The sequence below is a fragment of the Nannobrachium achirus genome (assembly GCF_963921795.1).
Source record: "Nannobrachium achirus genome assembly, chromosome: 17".
Classification (NCBI taxonomy): domain Eukaryota; kingdom Metazoa; phylum Chordata; class Actinopteri; order Myctophiformes; family Myctophidae; genus Nannobrachium; species Nannobrachium achirus.
The window spans coordinates 55,278,958-55,301,240 of NC_137824.1; the positions used below are offsets into that span (position 1 = coordinate 55,278,958).

General features: G+C 42.8%; 1 protein-coding gene across 3 annotated transcripts in view; it reads right to left on the minus strand.

Moving 5' to 3' along the window:
• arhgef37 (Rho guanine nucleotide exchange factor (GEF) 37) overlaps positions 1 to 22,283 on the minus strand; it is a 139,245-nt gene that overhangs the window by 110,938 nt on the left and 6,024 nt on the right. For 2 of the 3 annotated variants that reach the window (XM_080746229.1, XM_080746227.1), the window contains exons 3-9: positions 22,042 to 22,161; positions 20,363 to 20,880; positions 14,800 to 14,929; positions 9,492 to 9,639; positions 6,118 to 6,317; positions 4,748 to 4,878; positions 2,598 to 2,702 (exon numbers count right to left, since the gene is read on the minus strand). In XM_080746229.1, coding sequence (XP_080602355.1) covers positions 2,598 to 2,702; positions 4,748 to 4,878; positions 6,118 to 6,317; positions 9,492 to 9,639; positions 14,800 to 14,929; positions 20,363 to 20,863 — 1,215 coding nt within the window. In that variant the 5' untranslated portion in view covers positions 20,864 to 20,880; positions 22,042 to 22,161. The remainder of the gene's footprint in view (positions 1 to 2,597; positions 2,703 to 4,747; positions 4,879 to 6,117; positions 6,318 to 9,491; positions 9,640 to 14,799; positions 14,930 to 20,362; positions 20,881 to 22,041; positions 22,162 to 22,283) is intronic. The other variant, XM_080746228.1, reaches the window with a different exon arrangement.

A 22,283-nucleotide genomic window follows, 5' to 3' on the forward strand; every position in this document is an offset into this window, starting at 1 on the left:
TGTTTACAATAACATCACAGGGTAATTAAAGGACAACTCCGCACTAAATAACATCTAGGTCTCATTTTCCTACTTATTGATCTCAAATGACTGACCATGGGGTCTATTAGACAGAAATGCCCCTGTTCTACAGTTTCCCCAGCAGCCCATAAGTCAATTGCTACTTAACTCATTCCCCGCCAGTCCCGATAGTCCCGAGAATTTACCGTTTTTGAAAAAGATTGTAGTAGGCATGATAGCAATCGCGAATTTGCATGTTTAACCCCCATAGCAACCCCATCTTTCAAACATGGCAGCCATCTTTGTTTACATTTTAGGAAAACATAATGGCTGCTAGTTCATGAATGCCTGAACGGATTTCCATTGGGATTTTTTTGTTTGAAAGCTGTGAGCAATGTACACAGTACACGTGGTGCATGATCTAGGCATGGACATGACATGATCAGTGCACTATGAATTACATGGAAGTCTATGGAGACAGAGGCATATGAGAGTACGAAGGTATTTGCAAATGGCGGGGTATGAGTTAAGCAATTTTTGTTGTGGTTATTCGTTGTCATTGTAAATATTTTTTTGGGGTGAGCATTCGACACAACTGACAATCAAAGCGACTGTACTAGCCAATCACACCACGTCTTTTCCGGGTCCTAGCAAAACACACAATCAAACATATAATTTTCCGAATGTCTGAGTGTCTGTCTGAAACAGCGTTTCTCCTCAGTGGCTGGAGCAATTGATCTGAAATCGCATCACCATTAGCATATGAACACACCTAACATAACTGTGAAGCCCGTTTGTCACTTTCACAAATCATATGCTGTATATTAGCATTTTTATGGTGTATCTACTATCTATTCTGCATCTAGCATGAGGCATATCTATTCTGCATCTAGCATGAGGCAACATGTTTAACCAGCTCTGTGTGTGCGTGTGTGTGTGTGTGTGTGTGTGTGTGTGTGTGTGTGTGTGTGTGTGTGTGTGTGTGTGTGTGTGTGTGTGTGTGTGCAGGCAGGCGGGTGTGTGTGCAGGCGGGTGGGCGGGCGGGGTGTGTGTGTGTGTGTGTGTGTGTGTGTGTGTGTGTGTGTGTGTGGGGGGGGGGGGGGGGGGGGGGGGGTGGAACACAGTATCTCTGTAGCCATTAAACGAAACGGGTATTTCTTACATTGATGCGCCTACATATTGTCATGCAAACACCAGTTAAAGTTACTTTCCATCCCTCATACTGTGTGCACAGTGCACATCCCATAACCCACACACTGCACATCATTTCAGAGCTCATATCTTTGAACGGGTAAGGGCTAGTAGCATAAAGTCTGTTTAGCAGGCTACGGTGGCTTGTGTGGGATATCCAAGGCATGGATGTGTGTACAATGACAACTAACAATAATAACAGATTCATGAAAGAAATGGAAAAAATAAGAAGAAACACACACCTCAGGGACAATTCTTGGAACTATTACAACTTACTACATTCAAGAATAAACAAAACTCTAAGTAATAAAGAAAAGTTTAAGTCAATAATGGGAAAATGTGGACAAAAAAAGGGTGCAGGCAACTCTGGTTAGGAAAACAGGAAGAACTGAGAAACCATCTTTCCATATGGGGCTAATTTTGAGAGTGGAAAGGTACAGTGCAGTGGTTTGAGCTTACCCCATGTGACTCATGGAAATACAGCAACTCGTGGCGCATGAGGAACTTATGTTTAATGTTTAACTATAACTAAAGCACAGAGCTGAAGAGTATGGATTGTTAGTTGACAAGCAGAGCTTGCCTTATAATGTAGGCTATATAATGTATTTATTTACCTTTAATAGAAGATTTATATGTTAAACTTTGACCCTCACACTCGTGCCAAAATGACATAGGCACCGGAAATGTATTTATTTATGTATTTTAACATTAATACACACTTTTTCAGATAACTTGTTCCAAAATATCATCAGGCACTATTATCAGCAGCATTAGTTTTCAAGCGGTACTGCCATAAAGACAAATGCCGTAATGGCAACGACACTATGAGAGGTGTTGCCAAAAAGACTACTAAAATGAATGCTACACAGTATGACTGACTTGTAGAATGGCTAATATCACTATGGATACTGGTGGGCCTGAAGATTTTGAATTGCCCATTGGCGTGCATGGGGCATAGAAATTAGTTTTTCAAACTGTTTGTTGACTGTAAATGATCAGATTTCTCCCAGGGAAAGAACGACATTTGAGCTTCTCTTAGTATATTTCAAAAAAAGGTGTTGTGGCCCTATTTCCAAGCTTCGAAAATCCTTGAGAAAACTACTATCACAATTAGAGTGTTTTCAATTTACACCGCACTGCTCTTTCTGGGTTTAAAGAGGTTCGCAGCACTGAGTCAGCATTGTTAGGGGAAAAACCCTTAACAATGCCGACGTGTTATTGACCACTGATACTGGTGACTGCAATTCTGTTGCTTCAAATATTTAACAGCTGAGTTGTTTTATGTGTGTTTTAGCTTACTTGGTGAATTTTAAGATTTCCTGTTCAGCACTTTGGTAACCTTGCATTTGCAAAATGTGCTATATAAATCAATAACGTGGATTGGATTGAACTTTTGGCCAGCTCACCTGTAGGTGTTCCAGATACGCCTCCACGTTCTCGTGTAGCTGTAGGATCCCACTCTCCAAGACGTAGAAGAACGCTTCCAACACATCAAACTCCTCGTCCACCAGCTGAAGAACACATCACACAGGGCTTTTCTTAGCGTCATCATCACACAAAGTATAATACGAGGGAAAGGACGTGGCCAGGCCGCTCACAATTATTTGAGGTAATCGCTATTATCTAAGCCTCAGAATGGTTTCCATTCATCTGCTTTATCTCTCTCAATTAAGGGGATCTTGGCCTGAAAACGTCGAAGACCCCTAATCACAAGTGGAAATAACCATATGGGGATTACAATACAGCTACTGGACACAGCTATTCATTCTTCACAATACAAGCAGATTGTCTATTTTCGCAACATTTGAGCAACACCGTCATACAATGAGGTATACAATAGCAGGGCATGCATTTATGAAAGACAAAACTATACATTAGGTCCATTTTCAATGCATTATCAGTGTCAACCCAAGGTGTTACACCAGGTAACAGAAGGACCCTGATAGGAGTGAACAGTGTACAGTATATGACTGATGACACATATGTGTTTGGCTCAGTGACAGGTTTATGGCTCTGTGGCCATAAAGTATATGACTATATTACATGTGTACAGTAGCTAGGCAGGGTGGCACAGAATGTCAGCCTCCCATGGTGTTGATACGCTGCATAGAAAACATTGAATGCATACTTAAATGTTTGCAATGTCCTGTTTATAGTGGATGTTAAGACTATGTAATGTGATTATGTAGCAGCTACATTTTGAAAGGACTGGATTAAAGGGTGACACACTAGCGGAAAAACTTACAATAGCTATTATTTATGCCTATCAAATGACGTAGCAGTCAAGTCTCTGGCCAAAGAGACGTGACTGCAATGTCATTACATTTTGAAAGGACCGTTGCTGGTCCATTTGGTTCCATTTGTACACTACACTCAAATAAACATCTATAAGTTCCTAGCTGGGGACCTCCTGGAATCCCCCTCTAGAACTCCTGGGGGTCACGTTTCCACACGTTGGCATTTTTTACCTTATGCCTAAACTTCTTTTTTTTTTTTACCATCTATACTATAATTTTGCGAATGTCTGTCTGAGTGAGTGTCTGTCTGTCTGTATGAAACAGCGTTTCTCCTCGGTGGCTGGAGCAATTGATCTGAAATCGCATCACCATCAGCATATGAACACACCTGACATAACTGTGAAGCCCGTTTGTCACTTTCACAAATCGTATGCTGTATATTAGCATTTTAATGGTGTATCTATATCTATTTAGCCTACAGTACCTTTTGTGACCACACATGTTAAGGGAGGGGCGCTGTTGTTCAGGCCATGCACAATCACACACAAACACACACACACACACACGGGGGGGGGGGGGGGGGAGTGTGTGTGTGTGCAGGCGGGCAGGCGGGCGGGCGGGCGGGGGGGGGGGTTCTGGCCCTGTTACAGATGTTGTCCAAAAATCATGCAGATCGGTACACAGTATCTCTGTAGCCATTAAATGGAACGGGTATTTCTTACATTGATGCTCCTACATATTAGCATGCAAGCACCAGTTAAAGTTACTTTCCATCCCTCATATACTGTGTGCACAGTGCACATCCCATAACCCACACACTGCACATCATTTCGGAGCTCATATCTTTGAACGGGTAAGGGCTAGTTTTGATTAATTTATTTTTATAGTTCAAATAGGTACAAGCTCACAACATGACTATGTAGATTGGCTGCTATTACACTATTTTAGGAAGTTTTTCAAAATAGTAAATAATATGGCAATGGCAGTGTGCACAAGACACCTAACACTGATCGCTAATCGGTCCAGTGGTTTGTGAGGTTAGCTCTGAACACACACACACACACACACACACACACACACACACACACACACACACACACACACACACACACACACACACACACACACACACACACACACACACACACACACACACACACACACACACACACACACACACACACACACACACACACACACACACACACACACAAAGCCACACCAATTGAAACACATCACCAATTAAACATATTAAAATGGTGTAAAAACAAAAGATGAAAATGGTTCGACCAGAAAATCAGCGTTTTCAAATGACTGACCTTAGGTGACATTCCAGTCTCGTGTTTGATAAACTGGCTGAGCCTGGCTGTCTTCTTGGCGATGCTGTGGCTGTTGATACGGTTGATTTTATCTTTGATGGTCAGAGTCTCAGTCTTCTTGTATTTGTCAGCTAGAATCAAAACACTTGGGTCAGTTAATCTGAAGGTCAAAGTGCACTTCACCAATGACTTCAAGTGGTACATCACAAAGGAGAAAAAGGAGGTAAGAAATAATTGGCTACTCTAAATTTAAGAAAATAGCATGACATATACATCCTCCATATATCCATTAAATACATGTATTGCAAGTATACTTTACACATACTGCATTTGTCAAATCTGACGCTAGCCATAAGCTAGCCATAATTGCGACCGTAGCTCGCAGTTTACTATCAGAACCGCCACAGCTTGGCCGTAGACATCCGTCGGGACGGGTAACACTGTGGTTCCCCTGACACATCCCTGTGACATCACAGTGATGTCAGATACTCAGAGGAGGGATCTCCATATAATATGGGCTTAAACAGGTGACATCACAGTGATGTCAGATACGCAGAGCAGGGATCTCCATATATGGGCATAAAAGGGATTCTGTTAGGGATCTCCATACATGGGCATAAAAGGGATTGTATCCCAGATGATGCCCTGTTAGGAGAACCACACTAACATAATCCATATATGGCCAAGACAGATGGCCAAGACAGATGGCCAAGACGGGCGAGATCGCTTTTCGCCCGTAGGCGTCTTACTGGTATCTCTACTAGGGCATTCACGAATAAGGATTTTTAGTATTCGAATTATAATACCTCAAGACCTCAAAGTATTCAAATAGTCGAATATTCGACAGGAATGGCCAAACTGTCAAATATTAAGTCAGCAAGAAGTGGACATTGTGAAAATAGCCGATCTAAATGCTCAAAACGCAGATGTAGATCTGCTATTTTCACAATATATATATATATATATATATATATTTATTTTATTTTTTTTGTGGAACCGAGTCACATTAAATGTAATACCTACAATTCCAAGTGCTTGTCAGGGTGGGGGTCCCCAGTTCAAATGTTTATTTTGGGGGTCCAGTCCACAGCCTAAAAAGGTTTGAGAACCCCTGGTATAGAGCATTAACAAGTTCATCCACCAGGGGCATTGACAACGCATTCTTATGACTTCCTATCTCGCCAAGTTTTATAAACTATATATTTTTTAAAGAGAAAACAATAAAAAAATTCAAATAAGCAAATATTCGACTTTGGTTAACAACGTCGAATAATGACTTTGATATTCGAATATTTGGTGAATGCCCTAATCTCTACCAGTGTGTTTAAAAGTATTTGGTGTTTGTTAAGCCCCTCCTCCTCGTTCCTCACCGACTTCTCTGAAGCGCTTGTACTCGTTGATCCGACAGTTGAGGGCTACGGAGGTGTCAGCGGTCTGCTCCAGCAGCGAGTAGGCAGGGTGACTGGGGTCGGTGTGTTTCTTGATGGTCTGCAGGAGCAGCGGGTAGCGGGCGATCCTCTGCACCGGCATGACCAGGAAGAAGCTCAGGGACGTGGCGTTGACCTCCGGCCTGTGGAGCACAACAGGATATATACCTTCAGGGGCGTCACAAGGGGTAGGAAAGTGGGACTGAGGTACTGCTGGGGCCCAAGGTGGAGGGGCCCTAGTAACTTTATCTATTGAAAAATAGCAGATATACAAGCTCACAGCGCGGCACCGAGTGCCGCGCTGCGAGCTTGTAGATCTGCTATTTTTGAAAAGTTGTGAAAATGTGTGAAAATCTTTGAATATATGTATTTTTTTAAGCGAACATTTCTAACTCAAATTTTGCTTCTGGGGGGGGTCCCTGGAACTAAATATTTTGAGATGGGGGTCCGTGGCCAAATACACATCATCTTGGGGGTCCTTGACATAGGTTTCTTGCACATTTTCACGATTTTTCAAAAATAGCAGATATATAATACAAGCTCGCAGCGCGGCACTCGGTGCCGCGCTGTGAGCTTGTATATCTGCTATTTTTCAATAGTTAACATTCATGGGGGGCCCGCTGTGAATCCTTGTACCCAGGGCCCAGAATTTGGTGTGACGCCCCTGTATACCTTTATGGTCTTCCATTGTTCTCCTCGTGCCTCTCTAGCAGGGATGGGACCATAAACGATATTATCGTTTTTATCGTGATAAAAAACACTCAACATAATCGTATCATGGAGATTTCATTTATCGTTATATCGTCCTCCGTCATGCACTGGGATCAATTTGTCTTTTTTTTGCCGCATATCCGGTACCACTTAAACCTTTAATAATTGGTAAAAGGTACTTATATATATAACATACGTACTTGATACATACTTGATACAGTCTTTTTTTTTTTCACTATCAAATGTCTTTGCCAAAAAAGATAGCCGAAATCGAAGAAATTCCACAAATTAGAACACAAATGTTTAAGAAGTAGTGAAAATAGCCGATCTACAAGCTCACAACGCTGAGCGAAGCGTCGTGTTGTGCGCTTGTAGATCTGCTGTTTTCACTAGTTTGGGTCCCAGGCAAACGTCTAATTTCTTGTACATACAGTAAACATAGACCATTTTGCCAGTCATTGCTTCACTGCTTCCTTAATTCCTTACATTTTATCCAAATATATTTACTTTTTACACCACCAAATGTACCTAATAATTGAGTCAATGGCAGCTTAACTCATTCTGAGCCCCAGACATTAACGGATTATAATGTCCAGAGTGCCTCCTTCAGGTCCCATTCACTCCCGTTGTCTTATTTTGAAGGCCAGAAGTCCATAGCGTAAACACTTCCGGTCTGACGTCATCGCGTCCTGCGCCAGAATCGATCATTGTTTACGTGGTGTCATGGCGGATCGCATCGATCCTTTTTAACATGTGCTTTATAAGCGAGCATCTGCCTCCATCTTCGCTTCTAAAGTGTAGTTTTGAGATAATGGACATTAAAGATGAGATCCCCCGTCCACCTCAATGTTATGGGATGACTATTTTGTGCTCGTGGAGCCGTGATGATGACAAATCAGCGACGGATTTCGGCTCCGGACCTCCGGCCATTCTTCTCTGTAATGTACCCGCCGTTACAGTAATATATTACTTTTCGCGAGATATCTCGGGAATGGCACTACAGATACTCGAGTACATTTCGCGAGATATCTCGGGAATGGCACTAAATCGGTTAATACAACTGTCCGTGTAGAGTACTATACTGGTTATGCAATCTTTGGGGTGAAGGTGGTCCATATACAACAAGTATAGAGTTTAGGTTGTTATGGTGAATAACACAGTTACGATCTCCAGGCTAATAATTGTTATCTGTGATTTATGTCAGAATAGGACAGGCCTCTTATAACCACATGAACTGTAGCGTCCCTATTTTGGGCATGTCCTAATAGGTGGAACATTCGGGATAGGCATGACCCCATGAGCGTGAGGGGAGGGAGATAAACCTACGATCTTTGATGAGCGTGAGGGGAGGGAGATAAACCTACGATCTTTGATGAGCGTGAGGGGAGGGAGATAAACCTACGATCTTTGATGAGCGTGAGGGGAGGGAGATAAACCTACGATCTTTGATGAGCGTGAGGGGAGGGAGATAAACCTACGATCTTTGATGAGCGTGAGGGGAGGGAGATAAACCTACGATCTTTGATGAGCGTGAGGGGAGGGAGATAAACCTACGATCTTTGATGAGCGTGAGGGGAGGGAGATAAACCTACGATCTTTGATGAGCGTGAGGGGAGGGAGATAAACCTACGATCTTTGATGAGCGTGAGGGGAGGGAGATAAACCTACGATCTTTGATGAGCATGAGGGGAGGGAGATAAACCTACGATCTTTGATGAGCGTGAGGGGAGGGAGATAAACCTACGATCTTTGATGAGCGTGAGGGGAGGGAGATAAACCTACGATCTTTGGTGAGGGGAGGAAGATAAACCTACGATCTTTGATGAGCGTGAGGGGAGGGAGATAAACCTACGATCTTTGATGAGCATGAGGGGAGGGAGATAAACCTACGATCTTTGATGAGCATGAGGGGAGGGAGATAAACCTACGATCTTTGGTGAGGGGAGGAAGATAAACCTACGATCTTTGATGAGCGTGAGGGGAGGGAGATAAACCTACAATCTTTGATGAGCGTGAGGGGAGGGAGATAAACCTACGATCTTTGATGAGCGTGAGGGGAGGGAGATAAACCTACAATCTTTGATGAGCGTGAGGGGAGGGAGATAAACCTACGATCTTTGATGAGCGTGAGGGGAGGGAGATAAACCTACGATCTTTGATGAGCGTGAGGGGAGGGAGATAAACCTACGATCTTTGATGAGCATGAGGGGAGGGAGATAAACCTACGATCTTTGATGAGCGTGAGGGGAGGAAGATAAACCTACGATCTTTGATGAGCGTGAGGGGAGGGAGATAAACCTACAATCTTTGATGAGCGTGAGGGGAGGGAGATAAACCTACGATCTTTGATGAGCGTGAGGGGAGGGAGATAAACCTACGATCTTTGATGAGCGTGAGGGGAGGGAGATAAACCTACGATCTTTGATGAGCGTGAGGGGAGGAAGATAAACCTACGATCTTTGATGAGCGTGAGGGGAGGGAGATAAACCTACGATCTTTGATGAGCGTGAGGGGAGGGAGATAAACCTACGATCTTTGATGAGCGTGAGGGGAGGGAGATAAACCTACGATCTTTGATGAGCGTGAGGGGAGGGAGATAAACCTACGCAGAGCTCTTGATGACTTGGACAATCTCGGACCACTGTGGCTCCTTCTGTTTGTAGATGGTCTCCATGGCTGTGACGTTGTTGTAGTTGGACAGGTACTCCTTATAGGCAGCTTCAATGTCTGAGGACAGGCTGAGGAAGGAATCACCTGCAGGGACAGGAGAACACATCAACATGAATCTGCCTCTGGGAAAAGTCATTCTCATTGCCTTCACAGAGTGAAACGTACTGTTAAGACCCTTACCATTTTGTTGAACAACATGAACCCTAGCGTCCCCATTTCCCTATTCTGGGGGTGGACAAACCTTGAAAATAGCCAAACTTTCTGCAAAAATGGTCGAACTAAAAGCTCACAATATGCCACCATGTGACACGTTGTGAGTAGGGCTGTCACAATTATGACATTTTACATGACGATTAATTGTCACTCAAATAATTGCGATTAACAATTTAATTGTGTATTTGTCGTTGACAATTACATTTCTTTTTGGCTTGTAGGCTTTGAAGTTGCACATGGCAACCATGACACATAACGCAAAAATATGGAAATTACTGACTGATTTGTAAATGTTATACTTAAAAAAGAACATTGATAGTGGAAATAGCCGATCTACAAGCACTGCGACGCGTTGTGAGCTTGTAGATCTGCTATTTCCACTACTTTTTGAAAATGTTCGTAACTACATCAACATTTCTCAACATGGAAACGATTATGACGATTATGCAAAACAATTGCGATTACCTAGTTGTGAGCTTGTACATCAAGCATTAGCAGTGTTATGAATTGTGAGCAGATGAGTAATGCACATGATGCATAATCTCTCTGTTTATGTCTGATATAGAGCAGAGAGACACATAAATACATACTCTTCTTTGACTGGGGTTCCCCAGGGGCGTATGCATGGGTCCCTCCTTTTCTCCCCTACACAATAGACCTGTCATCTACAAGTTCACGTGTTGCGTTGTGAGCTTGTAGACTCCCCTACCGTCACGAATGCTTGCCCATTTCCACCAAAAGTTCACATATCAAGATATGCCCAGAATAGGGATTTAGGGACACCAGGGTTCTTGTGGTAAATTACGTTAACTCCATCACCATAATCTTGTGTGAATGAGTCAAAAACATGGGGTTGTATCCATGTTTATCCCAGGTTTTTGAGCGGTGGTAAACCGCTCCATAGAGTGGCTGTGCGTGTGTCTGTAGCCACTTTTCCTCAGCGTTTTGCCATAGCAATGTGTTTTTCCTCAGCGTTTTGCCATAGCAATGTGTGTGTGTGTGTGTGTGTGTGTGTGTGTAGCCTGTATTACATCACCAATTACATCCTAGTCTGTAGCCACTTTTTCCTCAGCGTTTTGCCATAGCAATGTGTGTGTGTGTGTGTGTGTGTGTGTGTGTGTGTGTGTGTGTAGCCTGTATTACATCACCAATTACATCCTAGACCTATATCCTAGTCTGAAGACGTTCAGACTAGGACGACCACCGCTCACTTCACATTGGGTGTGATTTTTAATGTGAAGAGGGAGAGAGAGCGGTAGCCAGACAATATTCCTGTGATCCGAGAAAAGAACATTTAAGGAGGGGGGGATGCCAGCCCACTACCAGACTGGTGCAGAGCAGAGCAAATACACTGCTGCTGCCTCCTCAGTATCTTCAGTGCTATCACCATAGCAACAGATGATAGGGATGAATAGCAGCTAGCTGCTAGGTAGGGCAGTGGGACTCCTACGCCAGATATTGCAACACCAGTGCCTGCACGTGTAAGGGTTGTTTTCTTTGTTTAACCTCTATAGCGGGGGTCTTCAACGTTTTCAGGCCAAGGACCCCTTAGTTGAGAGAGAAATGAAGCAGGGACCCCCAAAATCTGTTCATAGACTCCATATAGTTTCATTGTTTGTCAGCATGATCATCAGTGTATTTTGGATTCATGTTGATGTGAGTTTTCGGATATTTAACCACTTGAACCGTCAATACTTAATGAACTTGACACTTTCACTAGTATGTACTTAAGTCTGCTCTTTTCCCCCTCTACACCAAAGCTCTTTTCCCGAAAAGAGCAGATCTACAAGCTCACAACGCCTCGCGCTGCGAGGCGGCTTGAGCTTGTAGATCTGCTATTTTTGGCTAAGTTCTCTGAATATGGACGCTAGGGTTCAAGTGGTTAATATAAAATAGGAAAGGTTTGGAGGACCCCCTATAGTAACTCTGGGGACCCCCTAGGGGTCCCGAACCCCCTGTTGAAGATCCATGCTCAATGGGGCTCTTAACTCATTTAGTGCCTATCCCGAACTAGTTCGGGATATTCTGGATCAAAAACAATTTTTTATTTGCTATTTTACTTACCCCGAGCTGCTTGGAGCAACGTGGGTGGTCCCGGCTCGCTAGCCGCTAGCCAGCAAGCCATTCTACTCTGTCCGACGATATATTCCATTGAAAATGGTTTAAAATAAAGTTTAGACCCCCCCCCAATGTTCACCCAATGTTCATTGTAGGCGGCGCGACGTATTCCATGGTGCCTCTCCCGAACTAGTCCGGGATATTTAATGAAAATGAATAAAATGATAAGAGGCCTTCTGAAGCCTGGCTTGATTTTTGTAGCTACTAGCCGAAAGCTAACAACGTCCCGGCCGGCCGTAGTTTGCGAACGAAATCGCCAATCTCCGCCTAATCCAATGAAAGGCAACATCTTTAAAGTCTTATATCTCTTTTTGTGTTTTGAGAAAGCGGCGCGAGGTTTCTTTACGGCGAAATCCCCCAAAAATGATCTTTTAGATGAAAAAATGGGAATGGCCATTCTGTTAGCATCTCCATCCGGGACATTTCCATGCTGTGTATCAACGTGAGGGCGTGAGGTCCTGGAAGCTGAAGTCATGGAAGCTAAAGCGCTCGCCTATGAGAGATGCGCTGGCATTCTTTGGCCCCTAGAGGGCGCTGGCACGCAATGAGTTAAGTCTGACATCATTTTGTAGGCAGAGGAGAACTTTTGGTGCCAAAAGGCACCAGCGCCCGTGAATCTTTTTACTATTTTTTACTATTTACACATTTTTCTTCTCTTTCTTGTTGACAGGAAAGTGGTAGAATTATACTTTAGTCGTTATTTTTGTCTCGGATCTGTTTAAATAGCGAGGGACACAGCTGACTACAAAATGATGTCATGGCTTAAAAGCCCCATAGTTTTAAATTAGACGCTTAAAGAGGAAATGGAAAACGGACAGAATGGCTGAAGCTGCGACTGTAACCAATATAGCAAACTATTTTCACTTTCAGTATTTTAGAGCATGTAGGGGGAGGATGTATAAGAGAGAAGAAATGAAGAAGTATTTCATGTACAGATAGATTTTCCAGTTGAAAATGAAACCAGAAATACTGGTTGTGCTAGCTGCGATTAATGTAATGGTTTCTTAAATTAGAATGCACTATCCCATTAAAAGGCAGTAACACGTTATTCCCTTCGTGTGAGGACCTTAGGAATGTCTGGCATTCGAGTTGGATGATTAATAATACTGATAAGCTTAGTTCAAAAGGTTGCCAGCAAGATGTGTGTGTGTGTGCGCGCGCGCGTGCGTGCGCGCGTGCGTGCGTGCGTGCGTGCGTGCGTGCGTGCGTGTTCATAAGGGAAGGTGAGTTGTGTTTATGTTCACTCATTACCAACTACAGTACATGGATGCAAATTGACAGCTGTGAAGGAATAGGGGTCAACACCACCTTTAAAGGGCTGTGAAACTTATTTAAACCTCCACTTACACAATTAATCAAAAGAAAGATAATTGCAATATGATTTGACACTAACTAAAAAGCTAACATTTTCAGAGGGAGGAAAGGAGTTTCAGATAGCATTCTGAATGTGTTTTTCCAGAATTCCTGGCCAATTGAAGTTGCATGCCATGGGAAAAAAAAACATTGTTCAAAGCAAACTGAAATGTAGACAATAGCTGCTATTGTCTAGGTTTCATTTTACAACGGGAAAGCTAAATAAAATGACGTTATGAAAAATCGGTTGCAGGCCTAAGGATGCCAATAGTAGTTTTCAGGAATATTCAGGAAGCTTGTGTTGCCAGGCAACAATCAGAATTCATGTGGGACTTTTTTCCCCCACACATTTTGGCTAATGATGATGCAACAAAATTAAGCACTAGCTGGTGAAAATAGATAGCTTCTAATGATTTTACAAAAAAATAATGTTGCAAGCATTTATATGACGTGTTGAGTATATACTGTATACAGTAAGTTTCTTCAAATTCATCCCGTCAAAAACTAAATGACTTCTCGGAGGTACAGAGACCAGAGGGGGATGATGATGACGGCACCGAGGCAGCTGAAGGCAATCTGGCTGACCATCGTCAAAGAAAATGGAACACCCTCTCTGTCTGTTCCTCTTCCTTTGATACATATCAGAGTCTGTCTTGAGAGATAAGCTGAAGGAGACTTCATAACACCTGACACAGCGACTCCCTTCAGACGACGCGCTTCCGCCGGTGAAAACAAGTGGACACTTTTCAAATCCGACTGGTTTTCCAATCATACTGTAGCATATGTACACTGCCTTAAAGCTAGAACAGTGACAGTTTAAATACCAAACTCATCTCCTGAGCCACCAAAGCCACAATAGCCACATTCTTTAGCATTATTAATGACTTCTGGTTGATATCAAATGCATGGGTAAAATGCTTGATCACCGTTACAGCTCATCCGCACTGCCCGCGATACGATGCGAGCGACGCAAGCGATTGTTTCAATGAGGACGTCCTGACCTACCACGAGCGACAACGCGTCGTGTGCGTCGTCGTCCACCCCTCCCGTTTTCACTAGCGGATCCTCTATTTGAGCGAGGTTTTGCGTCAACGTTCATAGACGTAAATGTGAAAAGTTATAATCCGCACTCACAGTGTCAGGTTTAAGAGTCTTTTTTTTTATGCAGAATAGCAGCAGCAGCAGGCAAACAAACAGACGCGTTTCGGCTACGCCGTCATCAGTGTTAATGGTCTGAGGGGAACCCCCTCAGACCGCTTACTGAAATAGAGTTGAGCTGACCTGGCCCTGCATGAAGAAAGTTACATAGACGTAAATGGCCATGTCCCGTCCCCCAAACACTTTATATTATTATTTATTTATATTATTATTTATTTATTTATTTGACTGGTTCAGGCTACGACGCAACGCAATGGCCGACGCTCTGTATGCGGACAGTATTTCGCGGGGCGTCGCGTCGCTCGCGTGCAGTGCAGATGAGGTGTTATGGTGAGTAAGAAGCACAGCATAATGTGAATACAACAGGAGGGTGTTACGGAGAAGATTGTGTCCCTAACTTACAGAGTGTCTCCAGGAAGAGCGGGTCTCCGGGCTGAACGTGTTTCTGGTCCAACAGGCTGAGGAGACGAGCCGACACATCGATCACCTCCTCTATGTAGAGAAACATGCTGTTGAGGTTGGGCAGGGGAGGCTAGGACACACATACACACAAACACAAATAGAGTTAATAACTTTCATCATTTATAGTGTTCCATTTTCTACCATAGTATACCGTTAAGGATTTCACTCCAACCAAATAAGAAGCTACATCAGGGATCTTCCAACGTTTTCAGGCCAAGGACCCCTTAGTTGAGAGAGAGATGAAGCAAGGACCCCCGTCCCCCAAAACCTTTTCATAGATTCCATATAGCTTCATTGTTTGGCAGCACAATCATCAGTGTATTTTGGATTCATGTCAATTTGTGTTTTCGGATATTTAACCACTTTAACCGTCAATACTTGATAACGTTGACCTTTCACTAACATGTACTTAGTCTGCTCTTTTTCCCCCCTCTACACCAAACCTCTTTGCCAAAAATAGCCGATCTACAAGCTCACAACGCCTCGCAGCGCGCGGTGTTGTGAGCTTGTAGATCGTACATGGTTGACAAAAAAGGAGAAAGGAGAAGGTTTCTATCACACAAAGATTTGGAGGGCCCCCTATGGCAACTCTGAGGACCCCCTGTTGAAGACCCTTGAGCTACATATTTAGCAGAAGACCTCTCCTGGTAGCTACTGGCCTGGGTGAGATGCACGTTAGCAGCCAATCAACAAAACAATCAGACTAGACTAGTGTTTACTACGGTTTAGTTTAAATGAAACCCGCATACACTCAGTCCTCCAAGCTAAATGATTGATATCATGATTGATATTGTGGTCATTGGCCATAGCTGTATGAGTAGAAAGGCCACCTTGGAAACAGAAGGTCCCAGGTTCGATTCCTGGCCGAGGTGTCCCTGTCTCCTGAGCAAGACACTTAAAGGGGAATACCACTAATTTTCAAACATTGCACCATGTCATAAAATACCTTAGAGCTGTTGTGTGGAAATAAGAAATAAGTCTGGATTAACAATATAACCATCGCTCCGGTATGAAGTTGTGTTCGGGTAGGCCGAAAGGACAAGATTGCCCGTTATGAAAAACATCTAGACTACTATTTTTGGGAAAGAACACAAACTAAAAGGTAAAATAACCTTCTAGGCCGAGATTCTCCTTTAACATGAATGTTTTTTGTGTTGCAGCAACTATGTACAATGCCACAGTCATTAATTTAGGCATTCCTCTATCCCGAGTGAATTACAAATGCGGAGCAGGTACCATAGGGGTTCAATTGTCTTGTTCAAGGACACTTTGATAGGACAAAATGTCTGCAGCAGGGACACACACAGGCTTGGAGCAGTTCCATTATGGCAGTGGTTCTCAACCTGTGGGTCGGGACCCCCAGGGGGGGTCCCCAAATTATTTTGGGGGGTCCCCAGATGATTAACTTAATGTGCAACATGGTTTTCTCACTCAACAGTAAACAAACCAACATAAAGTTGAAGTGTATAGAGGGTATCTGCACATTTCAAACCTCTAAAATGACAAATTGGTCAAATTGTCAAATATTAGAGGCAGAAATTGTGAAGATAGCCGATCTACATGCTCACAATAGAACCGTGTTATACACAATGTAATGCCTCAACTCTTAGTGCTCGCCGGGATGGGGGGGGGTCCCCAGTTAAAATATGGTTATTTTGGGGGTCACGGCCTGAAAAGGTTGAGAACCCCTGCATTATGGTACTGCCACTCTTACCACTATTCACCTGTAGCAGACAGGCCAGCTATCACTGACACAATCATCTCCCAGTGGTGGAAAAAGTACTAAGTAAAAGTATCAATACTGCAATATAAAAAAATAAAAGTAAAAGTCCTGAAATCAAAATGTACTTGAGTAAAGGTACAAAGGTATTGGCATCAAATTGTACTTAAAGTAACAAAAGTAAAAGTACTCATTATGCAGAATGTCCCATTTCAAGTTTTCAAATGTATAAATATATCTTTGAAAATAGCTGATCTACAAGCTCACAGTGCGTCACATCGCGACTCATTGTGAGTTTGTAGATCGGCTATTTTCAACTGGCCAAAATGTTTTGTAATAATAATCAAAATCTACAAAGTAATTAGGGAACTAAAGTTCCCTAATTAATGTAGTGGAGTAAAAAGTACAATATTTGGATCCAAGATTAAGTGGAGTAGAAGTAAAAGTATTGGAAATTGGATACTCAAGTAAATACAAATACCTCAAAATGTTACTCAAGTACAGTACTTAAATGACCACCTCACCTCTGGGACAACCAGATCTTATTTTATTGTTGTTTGGGACACGATCAACACAATCCTGAGTTATTTTTTGTGTTCAATCTGTGTTTTTAGATATTTTAGTATTTCAGCATGCTACAACTGGTCATATGATGCATTTTGCATCATGTGATGCAATAGATGATGCAATATCATGCTACAAAGCATCATATGACCAGTTGTAGCATGCTGAAATACTAAAATATCTTTGATTGAACACATAAAATAACTCAGGATTGTGTTGATCGTGTCCCAAACAACAGTAAAATTAGATCTGGTTGTCCCAGAGGTGAGGTGGTCCTTTAAGTAAATGTACTTTGTTACTTTACACCACTGACTTTTTTTCAGCACCCAAGTGTAAAACTGGTAAAACATCTGGAGTTGTTTATTTTGTTTAGTGGAATGGTGGAGAATCTGCACTTACACGCAACAGAACAGAACAGTGAGTTTACAGCCTGACAATGGCTCCATTCAGTGAGTCACATCTATTCCATCTGTGCCCTGTCCCAGCACTAGCACCCACCCCTATGTTTCTCATGCCTCTATTCGCCCTGCTCGTCTAAAGATCCAAACATTGACCAGTAACAAACAGTAGTGTACCATGGGTCCGTATCAGTGTGCCGACGGGCCGGTATTCCGACACTAAAACTAACACTGAAGGTCTTTGCACACTGCTGTGTTTTTCGGGCCGAATATCGGAGTGAATTTCGGAGTGCGTGAAAAAAAAATCAACCTCACGTTATGTCAATCACGTTTGCACACTGCCGCCCGTTTCGTATTTATTTTCGGACCAGGGTTGATTTTTCCCGATTTTCGCAGCTGTCGCACTGAGTCCCTTGCTCTCTCTCTCTTTCCTCTCTCTCTCCCTGGCTTTTGGATTTCGGATTTCCAAAACGCAACGAAAACACGCAGTGCAGTGTGCAACCACCTTAACTCTACCCCTAACCCTAAACGTAACCTCAGTAACCTTACCTCAGTAACTAACCTGCAGACGCTAGTTGGAACAGCGGCCCGTCGGGATAGTGAGCGGACCCCGTGTACCATTACTGAATTGCTTAGGGGTGGGGGGGTTCCCAGATGATTAACTTAATGTGCAATATTGTTTTCTCACTCAACAGTAAACAAACCAACATAAAGTTTAAGTGTGTATAGACAACGCCTCGCGTTGTGAACATGTAGATCGTCTATTTTCACAATAACTGTGTAACCAACCGTGTTACACAAAATAGAATTCCTCAACTCTTAGTTAGTGTTCATCAGGGTGGGGGGTCCCCAGATGAAATATGATTATTTTGGGGGTTGTGGCCTGAAAAGGTTGAGAACCACTGCCATAAGGTGGTTCTACCGTCACCCTGGTTCTTCAAGTGGGGCGCTTCAGTGTCATCCATATTACAGCGTTATGGTTAGGCAATATATCAATATTATATCACTATTGTGATGTGAGATTAGATATAGTCTGGGATTTTTACATTATATTGTGATATATGTGATTTTAAAGGCTACATTACTGTAAAGTTTTCTGAACATACCTAACTGTTCTGATGATAATGTGCAAAAGATCTCATTTTGTAACCTTTTATGAACGCAACAAAAGCCATCTCTACAAAATCATTCACAATATATCTGTATCTGTCTTCCACTTCATAAAGCCAGACTCCACGCCATCTTCATCAGAACTCATTTCATTAGCGGCCCCATAATGAAAGATTATTGGATAGCTCTAATGGGCAATATCTGAGAGGTGATTGAAAATGAGAACACAGCATCTAAGCATAACCATTTCATACAGACACGCTCCTGTCAGTTCAGTTGTGGATTGCTCAAAATGTAACAATAAATGTAATTCAATACATTACATACAATAACATCATAGAATAGCCTGCATCCGATGAATATGTTATCCTACATGAAAATGATGCGCCCAAACAGGCTTGGAATACCCAACTCTTCTCTGCCCACACATGCATGGCATGCATTTTATACATTATGTATTGGGTCATGATTATGAAAGTTTGCTAGTACATACAATGGTAAATGTAAACGGTATGTTTATATGGCGTCCTTATCCAAAGCACTTTACGATGTGCATTAAATTCACCAATTTACGCACACAGTCACACACCAAAAGGACACAGGAAACCATGCAAGACACCAACATGCAAGACACCAACGTGCTCATCGGGAGCAGTTAAGGGTTCAGTAGTCTCGCGTAGCCAGACAACTATTCCACAATCTCCGAATGCTATATAGAGTCTGGAACGGCAGCTCCCGAACGGCGAGTATCGGAAGTAGCCACTGCTGCACTGAACTGTAGTCCCATTGGAAACATAACAGAAACACAATAGCTCAGACAAAGTCATTCGAGCTGCCTATTCTTGTTATGAGTATTTAGTTTAAGAAAACGTTTGAAAACATCATGGAGGTAACACCAATAACACCAGAGAAAGACGAAATAAAGCCCCCAGAAATGTTGAAAGGAGACTTAACGTTTCCAGTAGGACATGTTATTGCTACTGCACCAAGGGAGCGGTTGCGTCATATCCGCTTTATCTCGCACTCATCGTTTCTTCTTCCGTTTGCCAGACTGTATGCCGGGAGCATTTGCCGAAATCGCGGAGGCAACAGTCTGGCCACGCGAGACTAAGGGTTCAGTGACTTGCTCAAGGAGTCAAGGACACTTTGACACTAACCCAGGGGGAGCTGTGGTTCGATCTGGGAATATTATTATTGTATATTATTTTTGGCACTGCAGTCATAAGCTAGTTCCTTATGTATGAATGGACCATTGTAAGCGCTTTGAGTTCACATCTTGCTTTTAAAACACGCTATAAAATTGCAATCCATTAATAAGTATTACAGTATTAGTGATGTGTCGTGACTTTATTGTGGCGTTGACTCTTTCTCGACACCATTTATAATTGTTTTGTTTAATAACTTTTTTACTTTTGCTCTGTATGTTGTTTCTTCTTCCTCGTTTGTTTTTTCACTGTTCACAACAGTACTTTTTCTTTTTCATACTTCCCTGTAACTTGTATTCTTAACTGCTGTGTCGCCTCTGGGCAATTGAATTTCCCCCTTGGGATAATCTATTTATCTAACATTCTGATTCCAAAAGCTGCTTTACCTCCAGAGGCACTGTGGCCTCCAATATTTTCTGTGTATTCTGCTATTGCATTTATTGTAAGATACAAACCTAGTTTTGAGCTGAGCTACAATGAGGCACATATTCCACACCCATCCATACCTGTAGCTTCCCGAGGTTGTTCCTGATGGTGACCGTACTGAGTTGCAGCATCCGAAGGAAGTTCCTTTCAGTGTAAACTAGCTCCTCTATTGCCAACAGCTGTCTCTGGGCAGCCCTCTCCTTGGCTAAGGCTTCCTCTTCCTCAGACCTCTTTTTGGCTGCTGCCACCTCTTCTGGTGACTTCTCCTGGGCCGTGGAGCTCCCTTCCGAACATCCATCTTGGCCCTCCGAAGTGTCTAAAAGTTGCTGCGCTGTCCCCGGGTCGGCAGCCGCTGCCTCTACAAAAACAGATACGGCCGATTCGGTGGCTTCGTCCTCCGAGCACGACGCCTGTTCTCCGGTGTCCTTCTCTGCTTCGCTGCTTCCATCTGTCCCTGCTCCGCCTTCCTCTGCAGGCTGGTGGTCCTCTGAGGGGCCAGCGGCGGGGGGTGGGCGGCGGGAGGTCTGTGAGGGATGAGGCAGCTGAGGACAGGCGGTCTGAGGCCTCCGGGACACCTCCATGTTGGAAGAGACCTCTGCTGGAGCAGAGAAACAAGTCAATTATATGAGATACTTAAATGGTCATTTATATGAGATACTTAAATGGTTTCCTGTGGAAATAAGCTTAGTCTTTTCATGGATCTCCTTTTAGTAGACCTTGTACCAGTGAATTGTACCGTCATGAAACTGTACCTTTTCCTATGCAAACTTCTAATAAAGTCTTCAATCAATCGATCAAACACTGACCATATTCACCAGGCAGACAAAATACCTCTGTACTAGGGCTGTCACAATTATTACATAATCGTCTAATCGCAATTATTTGACATTTTTAAAAAGTAAAAAAAAAAGTGGAAATAGCCGATCTACAAGCTCACAACGCGTCTATCAATGTTCTTTTTTCAGTATAAAGTTGTCAAATATGTCAGTAATTTCTTTGTATATTTAGGTTATGTGTCATATTTACCATGTGCAATTTCAAAGCCTAAAAGCCAAACAGAAATGTAATTGTCAACAACAAAAATAACAATTGAATCGTTAATCGCAATTATTTGAGTGACAATTAATCGTCATGTAAAATGTCATAATCGCGACAGCCCTACTCTGTATAGTGAAATCACCAGGTAAAGATCAGAAAGTCACTTTGCCTGATGATCTTTGTTAGCAGAATAGGAGCTTCAAACTTTGGAACTAGAAGCCAGTCTTTGAATAATGAGTGCTTTACATTTGCTTACCACCTTTTAGTACAAGGTGCACACTACTATTTCTCTTGAATTGTATGCTTCACATGAACATTGACATCTAGACTCTGTCCATTGGGCTGGCAGAGGGCTGCCATCTACTACAGATGCTGCTGCTAGACAGCTGTTATCAAGTATAATCTAAAATAAATATACAAAGATTAAATAGTATAGTGCAAAGATTGTAACCTATACAGCTCGACTTTAAAACTGGTAGTTGTTTCTTCCATTCACAAATGTGATCCGTCTTCCAACCTTAGCTGCAACACATTCTAGACTAAAAGGGTATGACTAAGCAACATTGATCAGAATGCCCGCTATTTGGACAGCACAGAGAGAAAACAAAGCAAACGAGCCAAAGTTAAAGCCATCTCAATTCTTCCTGAAATCAACCGTACGTGCATGAAACTGACATCATATCATTTTACAGCCTCCATGAGATCACATAATAATCCTTACCTCGTGCAGAATCCCTGAATCAGCTCAGCTGCAGTGGGTCTGCGATCCCCTTTCCCCTCTCTCTGTGTTCCCTGTGTCCTAACCCTGTGGAGGAATCTGCTGCTGCAATGGTGAGGCACGCTGTTTGGGAAAGAACACAAACACACACCACTCATTGATGTAACAGTTTGTAACTTTCTCCAATGACTCACACTCACACACACCGCAGTTTGCTGCTCAGCCCCATGTGGCAGGGGTGTGTG